The following is a 13,900-nucleotide window of genomic DNA, read 5'->3' on the forward strand; positions in this document are numbered from 1 at the left end:
ACATTCTGAAAAACTTTTTGTAAAAGATAAAATTATTTTCCTTGTTTGGACAAATGAAGGTAAAAATAATATACAAATACAAATAGGAGGTCTGTAATAGGCAGATTGCTAGATGTTGGCTCGTAAGCTTTCTTTTGAAAATTACACTTAAATAAAGAAGAAGCTTTCAAAATAATATACTCTTTTTTTATTTAAACAGTAAGCTAACTGGAACACAACCTTTTCAGCAACCTTAAGTAGCTATTACTGTATAAACACCCAAATAGACTGCTGATTCAGTTCATTTGGATGAAACATCTGAGAAGAAAATCACTGAAAGCACTCAAAACCTACAGTGATTACTATGGTATGAGAACTTTGATATCTTCCAACTGAAAAAATAATATGCAAACTACACATTTGTATTGACTTGCAAAACAGTAAGCTACAAAGCAGTGTTGTACCATACAATAACATTTTATCCCAAATCATAACATGTCACAGTAAGAAAAATACACTCCAAGATCTGATCCCAAACACCCTTGTTTATCTAAAAGAGTCATTACATTCAATGCTCAGCTCTTGTCGAAAAGGTATTCCTTATATAGTTCACCTTAAGTATGCCCTGTTTGGACTACCTGGGAGAAGAAAAACTATGTCTGTGGACATGCTACAAGGTGTTACTGCAGTACAGTAACGCACATAAGGGAATGAAAAATTGAGTTCTCTTTACTAACTTACCTTGTTCGTTAACAGCTGGCATACTTGGGGTACATAGTCGATAAGACAACCTCCACCAGGAAAGGCTGGGATATGAAGGGCAGATGATCCTCCAAGTGCACTAGAAATAGAAGTTTATTTAACAGTACATTACACGTACAGTCCCTGGGATTTGAAAGTAATTTCTACAGCATCCTCTTTCCTTATGCTTTTCCAGAGGGCCATGATTAAGGGAGTGTATTTTATGCTGTGGCGATACAAAAAGTATTGAGTGATATAATCTACAAAACCAGTTTATAACATGATCCACTGGAATTCAACAACTTTAATCAAGAGTAACACTAATGCAAAGCATTCTCTCAGGAAATAGCTTTTTGTTGTAAACAGTTCTATTTCTTAGCCCTCATCAATAAGATGCAGAGCACTGTAGATAAGATAACTTGTTATAGTTAGAAGACTTGGAGGCTTAATTATTCAAATTGCCACCTTCAGTCAAACTAACTAAGACTAATGAAAATTATTTGGACTGAGGAGTAATAGATGGCCAGATGCTTGTCAGCCATGCTATTTACTGCAGTTTTGGGCCCCCCCAAAACAAGACAAGATGTTAACCTACTAGATCAAGGGGGCAGTGGGCCAGAAAGATTGATAGGTACACAATGTAACAGGGGATGCTAAAAGAAACTCAGTCTTAAGAGAAGGTTGGAGAGGGGAGAATATTGAAGAGTGAAGTTGAAGGTATATTGTTATTGAAGGCATATTGATGCCTTCAATTATCTAATGGAAAAATATAGAGAAGATGGAGCCAGAATCTTCTCAGAAGTGCACAGTGACAGGATGAAAGGCAACACAGACATGTTGCAACAAAGGAAGTTCTGGTTAGCTATTAGGAAAAGCATTTTCACAATGAGAGTAATCAAATACTGGAAGACAGGCCCAGAGGGGCTGGGGAATCTCTGTCCTCAGAGGTGCTTAAAGCTCAGCTGAACAACTGCCATGAGCAACCTGATCTAAGCTGGCCCTGCTCTGAGGAGGGCTTGGCCAGATAACCTTCAGAGGTTCCCTCCAGTCTACACTGTTTTCTGAGTATATTCCCTGATTCTATGATTTTGTTCATCCCCAGAAAGAAAGAATACAAACAAAGGTATTAACTCTGCCCATGCACAGACTGGAAATCTGAACGGTAGGATTGCACAGAAATAAGGTAACTTCAGAGATGTATTTCATCATACAATACCAGGTTAGAAGGAACTCGAGGATCACTTGTTCCAAGCTTTCCTGGAAAAAGCACAGTCTACGCAACATGGCCCAACACCCTGGGCCAGCGTTTAGGCACCTTAATCAATTGCCTTTATCACAGGAAGGAAGACTGAAGCATGACTGCTATTACTGAGGGTAATAGCTTCTTCGGTGTGGAAGTATCTAGCATTTTTATTTAAATCAGGTTGCATAAGGCAAGAACCAACTAAAGTCCATGCTACTTTCTTTTAGCAGTACTGACCTAAATCTTTCTCACAGTCTTTTAACAGTCAAAAGGGATATGAATTTGCATTACGCACTGTGGCTTACGTCATTCACTAAACATCTACAACCTTGTTGGGTACAATTAAAAAGCTTCAAAAGCTAAATTACTTTGTGGCCTCCTGTTTACATGCTGTTTCCATGAAAGATTAAACTGGCTGGAAAGAAGTTTCTTCTCTGTAAAATAAGGCTCTTATTCTTCAACAGGACCTGCCCTTGTATTTTCCTCACTACTTGATAAGCTATCACTTTGGTAGGTACAAAGGTCTACAATCGTACATCCCTTTGAAGAAACAGAGCCTACATAAATCAAAAAAACAAAATTCGTAATGAGGTATATGGAAATCTGCTACTCAGGCAAAACAGTCTGGGTTCAGCAGACTGTTCACCACATGGAACAGTTCTGCAGGTCTGGATTTTGCATATGCAATGATGAAAGAAAAAAGCCTTGAGTACACCACAGCTACATAAGGAAAAAAAAAACAAACAAACTTCCAGCAGAATTAATACTTGAACAGGATTTTTTTTCTTTAAACAGAATTCATATTCCTCGCTGCTACCCTCTTACTAAAATTACTCACAAGGGAATATAATTTTGCTACTTGTGGATGTTAAAAACAGTGAAGCGTGACTATTAGAGTATTACTAAGTTGGAACATTTTTGAAACAGTAGTTTGCTCTCAGGAAACTCAAAGCATACTGGGCCCATCAGTATTTAATGTTGGAGAATGAGAGACTTGTCCCTCCTGGTATGTTCCAAGTGGGTTGTGAACCTTATTTTAATCCCTGGCTTTCAGTTTATTAAACTCCTTAAATACTTATGTAAATATAGCCATAAAAGCCTCCAATCTCATACACAGAGCAAATGGTACTGTCCATTTTGCATCCTGCCTTGCCTCATTTGCAACCAAGTCCAAATTCCCCCCCAGCATGGAGATACCACTGGAGACACTCAGATGACTACAACAGGAATTACAGGCTCCTCTCTCAGTTACAATAACAGGCATGAAATTAGGAGTAATTTCTAACAGATTTCACATGCAAAAAACCTCCCGTGCCTATATCATCGGCTTCTAATACATCTTCCAGACTGAATTATTATGATTTGTGAATAAGGACTTCCCATTTTACCTTCATCCATTTTTTGAATGTAGTCTATAAAAACTTGTTGACATAAATGGGAATTCAACACTTCTCAAACGAAAAACAGACTAGTACAAGGTGTGGTTTCTGAGAAATAGGTCCCTCCACAGAAAGAAGGCTGGAATTTCTAGTATAATTATCCTCTGAAAACAGAATAAAGATGTACAATATGTAATTTATGTTCTGTAGAAATAATTACGGGTAGGGAAAATTAAGAGTGGACAGGCATCTTTATTCCCTTTATTGGGCCAGAGAATCTGCTTATTAAATATTTTAATACAATACAGCATATTCACTGACCATCTCAGAGCTTTCTATAAGCATTCAGCAATTAAGGTTCATCTTCCTTATGAAACTGATATTTATCTTTTATTTTTATACACGTAAGGAAGCTATTGCTGAGAGTTTGATTTGACTATGCTGTACTGTGTCTCTATTGTGCCAAAGGAACATACAGTACCTCACAATCATGACACAGGCAGGAGGCTATAATAATTCCTTTGACCCCACAATACACCCGCAGCTGAAGACAGAAGTAACTCAACCTCAAATAAGAAGAAGGTGTAAAAGATGCAAGGAAATATGTGTAAAATTGAGAAAATTAGGCAAGGGAATTTCAGCATGCAGCTCAGTATCTAATGATGCTTTTTGAGGTCCCTCAAAGCCCAATCAAAAGAAAGGTGTACAAAAAGAAAAATGCTGTAAGAAGCCTTTTATAGTCAAGGAAATTCTATTTGCCAAGAGATTCCACTAGTGCAAGCTAAAGACTCCTGCATGTCAGACCTGCTTTCCAGATAGCTGGACCCCTTAGGAGATAGATCTTACATACCTCTGTGATTAAGCTTTCCTTCTTGGTATCCCTCTTATAGACTCCTCATATATAAAACACAGTTCTATACGCAGGAATAAAACCAATTATAACATCACACTATCAGGTTTGGTGATATTCGTTGTATCAAGATGACAAAAAAATAACCAAAAAACCATCAAGAAATATGATGAAAAAGTTATTTTGTTTTTAAACATAGACAAATTAATTAATATTGCTACCCTACAGCTGCCAAAGTCTAGCTTCAGCACAACCAACCCAATTGTGTTCGATTTTTATATAATTTTTTCCAATAACCTGCTACTCTTTAAAGGCTAAAACTCTAACAGATTCTGATAGCAGCTTTCTATAATTTATCATAATTCACGAATCAACAGTCTTAGTGGATGCTATTTCATTAGGACTGATACCAGATGAAGATAGATAGATGGTAGATCTACCTATCTGTGAGAGAAATTTGCACGAACACAATGGAACAGAGAGACTAAGATCTGTTGGGCTCAGCATTTTATACACTTGCTGTTACTCTAAACCTACTCAGCTCTGCAAACACCTTCTTACACCTCATTTTAAGACAGACCAGAGACTCCCTTGCAGCACGTTCGTGCCTTCCTGGGCTTCCAGAGTGTCAGACACAATGTGGTTCTGATCCACGGTCTGTGAATTAAATTGGATTTTGTAAGGAACTCCCTAGTGAATTCAACAAGAGAGCAGTCAGCCTCCATTAATAGCAGTTTTGTTCTACGACACGCTGAAATACAAGTGCGTAGCTGGAGTATGTTTACATTTCTGCTGTTGACTGGTGCATTCCAAGTGACTTGCTCTGTCTTTCTCTCAATGGATCTATTTATTCAGGCCCGCATACAAAATGCAAAATTCTTCCCCATTTCTTGATAGCTTATAATTACAATAAAATGTCTTTCTCAAGAAATCATCCTTTAAAAAAAAAAAAAAGGCACAGCATTAATTCACAAGTTTACAGAAGTGACTGTTTTTGTTTCTGATAATTTATGTGTAAAGAACCAATTATTTCCTCTTCCTTAAAAACATTACTTCACTAGAGAAGAAGAGTGCTCCCGAGTCCCAAGCTCAGAAGACTGGGTGGTTTGGCAAGGCAGACTTAGAGGAATGAAGGAAGATACTTGTACCCCCATCCCTATCTCACCTCCTTCCTTGCAACTCTCCCCATGCTCTCTTGGGCCTGTCTTGTTCCCCTAAACTCCTTACATTCACCCCATCTCATCCCTGAAATCCATTTCGCCTCCCCCTTTCTCAGAGCAGAAAAATGCAGGTTTCTCTACATTGCTGGGAAACTTTTGATTCGGAACAATGAGAACTATTTAAAACTATCCCCTACAACTTGTAAGATCCCGCAAGAACAAAAATATCACAGTTTATAAAGTTATGTGCTAACACAGGTTACAGTATTACAGTTAAGCACCTGTACACACCTAATATTGTCTATATATTTTGCCCTCTCTCACTCTCTCTGTATATATGTTTTGCCTTTACCTGTTACTATACCCCATCTCCCAGATTTGCATAAGCTTTTCTTTGAAAAAAGTGTCACAAAGAAAAGAACATCTATGGAAAAGTTTCGTGCTATTAAAAGGACGTACCTTGTACAATGGCAGTTATTTTCGCTTCAAAGTAGGAAAAAGTAAAAAACATGTATTTGGAAAGGAGGTCCAGCACTGTAAGAAGAATCATACTTATCCCTGAATACAGTGTGAACATAGCATAAAGCATTTCTTTGTACCAAAAGAAAGTGGTACATAATACCGATTGCACTCAACAATGTTCCTAATCCAACGTATTCTTCCTACAAAACCCACATAAAACAGGGAAATGACAATTTCAATGACTGTGAATGGTACAGGTGAAGATTTGTCTAGCTTTGAAACTGTAAATAAACAAAAAACTTGCCTCTGCATGGAAAGCCTTTTTATATTGATTTAAAATAACTACGAGCTTTTCTCTCAGCGTGGTCAATGTTAAAACATGTTCAAATCTATGTACTAGCAATGGAAAGTAGACTTTAGACTTTACAGACTACAGCCCTTGCTTTTACCAGGATACACCCTTCTGAACTCTCTGTAAGTTTTCATCTGCCTTATTTTGAAACTGAAGCAAGTTGCAGACCTACAAAAGCATTTAAAGGGTTTGTTGCTCATGAAGGCTATAAGCAAGAGTAGCCTGGAGCATGTGGAAAGAAATTCCCTTCTTTTTGCTCTTTTTTCCTCTTTTGAGAGTCATGTTATGGGCTTTGATCTCCTTCCCCGTTCTTTCTCCTTTGTTGCTGAAGTAAATAGTTGACTTTTTTTTTCTTTTGCAGTTTCATCACTTTAGTACATTACACCATTTGGCACAGGAGACATGAGGAACCACATCAAATAAATGCACGTGACCACAAAAGCTGCCTTACCAACCATGATCCCAGATTTGCTGTCAGTTTACCATTTTTCAGACTTGCTCGACCATAACCAAATCCACCCTATCACACAAACAACGTGGTGCTTGGCAGACGCCTTCGGATACTGCTGTAATCAGCAATACAGAGCTTAACAGTAAAATAACAGAACATTACTCTTGTTACTGAGAAATTGGTCAGTATAAGTTTGTGACAGTGTTTTCTCCCTTTTCTAGCAATACTGCATTTAAAGCAAACATAATTAACATATTGCTTGTCCACTCAAATCTACTACAAGGTAAAACGTGTACAAAAAAAAAAGCTTCCATTCTATTTTTAATGAAATAATTTTTACTTAGAATTATTTCTACTTCAACATTGGTAAAATGGAAATGTATCTTTTCAGCTAACAGATACAATCTGAGGTATCTATACTGTTGAGTGTACAGAAAAAAAAAAAACAACCACCACAGATAGACCTAGAGGGAAAACTATGCCAAATATACTTATTTGGAGAAAGAATCCCAGTCAGACTAAAAATCTGGCCATTACAGCTGCAAGGATAATATCGTCTTTTTTTCCCTGGACCTACTAGAGGTTCAGGGTAAACACCTCTGAGCTCCTTCTGACTATTGAGTAGAAAAAAAAGACCAAATAATCACTGTAGAAAGCAAATACTAAAACCAAACTGTACTTCAGTTTCACAGACTGTGCGGAAAACTGCAAATCAGACTTGCTGAGGTTTATTCGCAGCTCTTCTGCTGACTTCAGATGTTCTAGCAAGTTATTACAACTGGTCTGCTTCTCTGCTTGCCCACCTGAAATGTTCAGATGCTGTACTGAAGCACACTGAAGTTTATACTATTCTGTTTATACTATGTTATTAAAAGCTGTGGGATGAAGTCATCTGTAAGTGCTAATGAATACTGCTTTGTTTGGGTTATTCCAACTTCCATATTCTGCTGCAGGTAAAGTTGAAAAAAAAAAAAAAAGCAGTTTTCTATAATGTATTTCCCATTTTAGACAAAGTGGCTAGATCAAGGAAAGATTTACATTAACTGTACAGAGACTGAGTTCTAGCAGACTTTAACTTAACAGACTTAGAGATGAACCATAGGTCGGGTGATCCAATATTGAAAGCTTTTTGAGAATAGGCGCTCTGTCCCTAGGAATCTACACCTCCTTGAGGAGAAAAAAAACCCACCCAAGCATGAAATTAATAGATAGGTAACTCTATAATTAAATTAGAATATCTTTCTTTACTTCCCTTCCCTGGCCAGACTCAGAACTGGAAGGACAAAGAACAGATACTCGTGCAGTATAAAGCTTTTCTTACCGATATAGTATAGTAGAAAAGTCTGAAAATGCTAGTATTTCCTCTGTATTGGAAAAATCGTGACTAAAGGGATTTTTCTTTGCTTAGTGGGTCTTTACATGCAGAAAGGTTCTGCATACAGGGGACTGAGAGGTTCCCACTGACACGCTGAACAAGTGAAAACCTGGGCTGCCAGCGATGGAAAAGGGAGCTCGACAGCTTCCTCAGACCTGGCGTTCTCTAAAGAAACAAAACTACACCAGGATAACATTTATTACCCAGCTGATCGGACTCTCCATGTTACACAGCAGTAGCACTCTGCCTACAGCAGTCACCACTTTTGCTTTCTTCTCCAGGTAAGGAGACCCACTTTCATAAGTTGATCCATAGCTTGTAACAGGCAGGCAGCCCAGCAGAATTGATTGCCGTCTGGGACCTCCAACATACCTCAAGGCATAAACTTCAGGAGAAATCCAAGCAAGGGTAACAGAAATTATCAGCAAGGCTTCGATGTGTGCAGCAGTTTAAAATACAGATTAACTTAACCAGTGTCAACAATTTCATCTATGAACACTGCACAGCACAGAAATTTTGGTCACTTACTCATTCTGACAATATAAAACCAAAGTGAAATTGGTTTATATTGTCATTCTGACAATATAAAACCAAAGTGAAAAGTATAGAAGCAATATATTTCAAGCTGATTTTAAAAAAAACCAAAACAACCTTAGGCTTAAAATATAGAATTATTTTACATAATTCAGTACTAACAGGTTAAAAAAAGAGAACATGAAAATTTCCGCAGGCTGTAAAAACAGTGTGATTCTTTTTTATAAGGCTCAAAAATTCTGACAAATGTTGCTTTTGTGTGGCAGCTTACCACATTTATGCCCCTCTCAGGTTTTCTGCCAAAAAACCCAACAACAAGTTGTATTGCAACTGTAATATTCTCAGCCATTTGGGGCAAATAATGAGAATCCATAAAAAATTACATAAGAACTAAATTTAAAGATGCTTTTTATGATCTCAGAAAAGTAGTTTTGGTGTCCCCCCACCCCTAAATGTATTAGTAACAAATATTATTTCTCCATCAGCACAGTATTATTTAAGGAAAACAGTTATAAGAAGACCTTCTTAAAACAAGTTGCTAGATGCCTCACAGTTTAAACAGAAGGGCCCAGTTCCTGTCCCAAATAACTTTCACAGTCCAGTACTTCATGCTACACAGCACAATGAGGAACTGAAAAGCAGGGATTGAACGACAGGGAGGAAGAGCACAGGGGAGGAAGAGCACAGGTTGCAGCAAGGAAACTTAAGATCGAAATGCTCACAATAGAGAAATATATATTTTCAAAGCATTTCACTTATTTCTTAAAGGAATCTTGGCAGCAAATTAAGAGAAATTTGAGTGAGAAGTGAAGAAAAGTCAAAGAAGAGTTTCACAGAGAATTAAATGCAATAAGGAAATAACAGCAAAAAAACCCACCCAAATGACCAGAAAAAGTTGTAGGAAAGAAACCCAGACAAATGGAGCAGCAGCAAACATCACTGAACAAAAAAGGTACAGATAAGATAAGTAACATGGGCAGATAAGAAAACAAAGAGAACACTATGCAGTCCTTCTTATTTTTACTTCCAAAGAATTTAGAAAAGCAGTAAGTGAAGATTAAAGAAATTATTTAAATGCCAGGAGAAAGACCATATAGCCTAACCTACTACGATTGACTTCTGTATGGATCTCAGGAAGAAAAGCACGTATGAAAGAGGCTGCACACTCATCGCAACTAAGGCAGAACAAGATTTTGGCTGAAGAAAGAGTGAACTGTAACCTAGTTGCAACACTTTCTCATCCTGCACTGATTTGAGGTGCCAATACAAAAACTGGAACTTGATTAAACTTATTCACTATCCCCATTTCTCCTTCACATGGACTGTGAAGGAGGAAAAATTGAGCCTGTTATCTGAAAATTTACTTTTCAACTTCCTGTTCTTAAGCAACATACTTTTAATGGCAATACCAGTTTTGCAGATACATTTGCAACCACCTTAACTGTGAATATATTGAGGGCCTTCTAAGTAACAAGTAAAATAATACTGAGCAGTGGCTCTTTTACTTCAAGGGAAAAATGTATTGACTTGAAGTCTCAAAGGAACTTAAAATGGCTTACATGTAGCACAAAGACAGAAGCTGGGAATTATAAACTTTTGCACAAATAAGAAAAAGAAGATTAGAGCGCTGGTATGCTGTGACCACTATTATCCTCTGAAACAGTAGGACTCAATAAATAAATTAAGGAAAAAATCAAGGATTTATTTATTGTGAGGATCACTGGAAATGACTGCACTGAAGCCTGGGTGCTATACTACACAATGCTTGTCATCATTTAAGATACTCATCTGCTCTTTTACAATCCAGTCTGCTTTACTGATGGAGATCTCCCAAACAATCACATTGAACAGAATATTTATCACGAATCCATGTGATTATTCTCTTATTATCCATCCATAAAGTGGATAACGTAAATGAGTAACTGTTCTAAGATGGTATCAGTTATATTTACAAACATATGCCCTATATGCTATAATTTCTTATCAATCTCCTGGCATGCATTCAATAACATCCAGCTTACTGTATTATAACTGTTCACATGGCAGGTAATTTTCTAGTACTTGTAACCAAGCCCAGCTAAGCAGCAGTGTCTTCATCATGAAGCAGAAAAACAAGTCTCAAAAAACTGTACGACTCCCTTGCCTTCCTTGCCTACTGTTCTCACTTTTTTCTGAAGAAGTCATTTCCTATAACTTGCAGCCTTTTACGTTTTATGATTGCATTTGCTTATATTATTCCTTATTTTATGTTCCTATATCTACTACTAAAATTACAGTAATTATCTCTTATTGTTAATCTTTTCCTGATATTGCTTAATGCCTAACATTTCCAGTGACACAGTCATTTTGTAAGTACGCTATTTTTTGCTTCTGTGCTAAAATAGTGCTGTGTTGTAGACTTCTCCCACATAATCAAATTTTTTCCATTCTCCTTAGGCCAGACAGTAATCCTCATTTGTGGATCTCTTCTATCTGAAGACACGTTTCATGTAAGAAACATCCTGTCCCCCGCATCATGAGCATCACATTTCATTAGCTTACATGAAGAAAGAGAAATACAAAGTACTGACTGAAAGGATAAGAAATCTTGCAGAAAAATTTCAAAAATTAAATGAGAGCAACATGCTGGAAGACTTCTGGATATAAAGTTGAGCATTTGGGTCATCGATAAGAATGCCCGAGGGAGGCAGAAAGTTGGAGGAGAAAAATATTTTTCTTTCATACATCTGGCTTCTGACACTGATTTCCATGTGTACACAGCATGATTAAGGGGCATTCTTGCTCAGATCTTGAAATTGGCTTTATCTTACGTTAACAAACAATGTGGAATGCTACAAGTCTGGTCTGGTGCTCCCACTAAATGCTCCAAGAGGCCTAGTGAGCTCAGGTTTTATGTAAGCCAAATACGTTCACATGTGGACGCAAGGCAAGCAAACATAAGTTTTTCATGTAAACACAGCCACTGTGGTTTGACAAGCTAATAAGAACCATGTTAAACCCTTACTCGTTTAACAAGACGATATGAATCTGTTGGGATGGTTTTGTACAGCCCCTTTCAGAATCTCTACTGCAGGCATTTGGGTAAGTGTGTTTTGTTCCTATGAACGTAAATAATTCAATATTCATCCTAATATATTCTCTTCAAACCAGAGGGAAGCAGGGCTATAAATCACATCGCACAAAGGCAGCCGTTAGTAGGTGGGAAGACTGGAAATAATTCTCAAAAGAAAACACTGGTGCTTCGAAACCCTGGTTTACAATGGAGGTAATAAAGGTTCTTTCCGTAACAGGTAGACATGGGTCTACTCTTAAAACAAAAAGAAAAGGCAGAAAATAAACACACAAGTCTCCATTGTGTTAAGGTGAAAGTAAGGACCCCATATGTGCACAAGAAACTGGAAATTTCATAATTTGCTACTTAGAGCAGCACTCAGTTGGTCAAAAGGTGAATACAGGCATTCCCAGGATTTCATTTTTACTGATGCCTGGATTGTATTCATGGAGCAGTTTCATTATGGCACGTGCTGCAAGACAAAGATTAGAGCAAAAATCCTTGCCACAAAAACTCCCCTTTTCCCAGAAGAGCTGATGAATGCATTGGGTGCACATACAGACATCAGTCAGGCCTCCGTCAAATGTTGTCATTTGCATCCCATAAACTTCCTTTAATGCAAGCCCCCCTTCCCTTAGAAACTGCAAATACTTCCATGGTCACTAAAAGACAAAAATTTCAACTTTCCATTAATATACTTTATCACCTTTTAAGGAAAGGAGTTGATTAATATTACTTAATGTTTAAGGGCTTGAGTGCATTTGCAAGTTGAGTGCTTACATAATGGAGCAGCCTAAATGGTATCTGCAAGTAGATGTATTTACAAATAAATATCGTATGCTTTGATAAACTAGCCTTTTTAGTTGAAGAGTGACATTTTCAGAAAGCTTGTCAGCTTTTAAACCATTTACATTCTGTCTTTTAAGAAGACTGAAGACATTAGGATTCTACATCTAGAAAGCTTTCTAAAATAAGTCTTTTCTTTTTTGGAAATTATATTAAGGCTCTTGAGTCCTATATGTAAAAAAAAAAACAAACCCACAAAAAAACCCAACCAAAATATGACACTGCCTCAAGCACTAATCAGAGACATTTTCAATAAGAATAACAAAGGAATGGATTCAAATACAAAATAGCATGAATCTTGGTTTCCTGCTCTCCCACTCTTAAAATATTAAAAAGCAATTTTCCTCTTTGTTTTCTTTCCCAACTATTTCTTCCTTCTATCCCTTCAAAAATCAAAAGCACCAACTAATTTTTGTATCTGGTACTAAATGCATCAGCTATGCCAGTGTAAACCCAATACTGCTATGAATACACTCTAAAAGGATAACTGAAAGAGGAAAAATAAGTAGTTGAATGAGGTATATTCTATAAACTAAAATTAAAATTCACAAGAGATGAGAATCACTTCCAAAGAAACCTTTCTGTCAATGGTGACTTATTTCCAAGTCAAAGACCTACCACTGGTCAATAAAGATTTATTTACCAAGATAAATTATGTAACAAATCCTATTATATTCACGCTTTATTTGTTCCAACTTTCTGACACCTAACTGTTAATATTGTTGCTAGTTACACTGAGACTTCTAGATTGTAGGCTCATAATCACTCAATCTGATGAAGACTACGATGTCTTGCCAGCATTTGTATGTGTTCTTTTATAAAGTGCTTCCATAAAGGAATAGGGCTTTCTCTCTTTTCTTTTTTTTTCGTGAAAACCCGCCACTTCCGCATTGTATGCAACAATCTCCCAAAATTATCATTTTTTAATTGACTTGACATTTAAATGAACTCTAATAGAACTCTTCATTTATTCAAATAAGTCTTCATTTATTCAAATAACTTCCAAGATTTAGCAACTTTTCACCCATTATACAATATATGGGACAATGTTTTTAATTTATTAAACCATAAGTGGAGTGGCTGCTAACACTGTCCTATATGTGCCCATGATTATGAAGCTGTTATAATTACCTTGTATGGCTAAATAACAGAACATGATTTTAACACTTCATCTAACTTAACCCATCAATGTCATGCAGAAAAAGAATTTATGCCCAAGGTGAAAATATTCTAATTTTTGGAAGAGAATGTTTATATTGCATTTGGCTGTTTCTACCAGCAATAAATATTAGCACAATGTTGGAATCTTCTGTGTTATCCATGCATATGTTTGGATATCCTGTACTTTTTTTTTTCTTTGAAGTTCTTTAAAGTTTGATTTCTTTAAAGTCTTTAAGAAAGAGGCTCTGCTACCAGTTTGATTTTCCTCACCAGCTCTATCCCTGTCACTCAATGACACAACTGGCAACCTCCAGA

At 36.9% G+C, this 13,900-nt stretch overlaps 1 protein-coding gene across 1 annotated transcript in view; it reads right to left on the reverse strand.

Annotated features, from left to right (window-relative positions):
• The window catches only part of BRE (brain and reproductive organ-expressed (TNFRSF1A modulator)), a 170,182-nt gene that overhangs the window by 40,962 nt on the left and 115,320 nt on the right, over nucleotides 1–13,900 (reverse strand). Inside the window, exon 7 of the mRNA XM_014950966.1 lies at nucleotides 721–820. Coding sequence (XP_014806452.1) covers nucleotides 721–820 — 100 coding nt within the window. The remainder of the gene's footprint in view (nucleotides 1–720; nucleotides 821–13,900) is intronic.

This window comes from Calidris pugnax, unplaced genomic scaffold (assembly GCF_001431845.1).
Source record: "Calidris pugnax isolate Ruff unplaced genomic scaffold, ASM143184v1 scaffold24, whole genome shotgun sequence".
Lineage (NCBI taxonomy): Eukaryota > Metazoa > Chordata > Aves > Charadriiformes > Scolopacidae > Calidris > Calidris pugnax.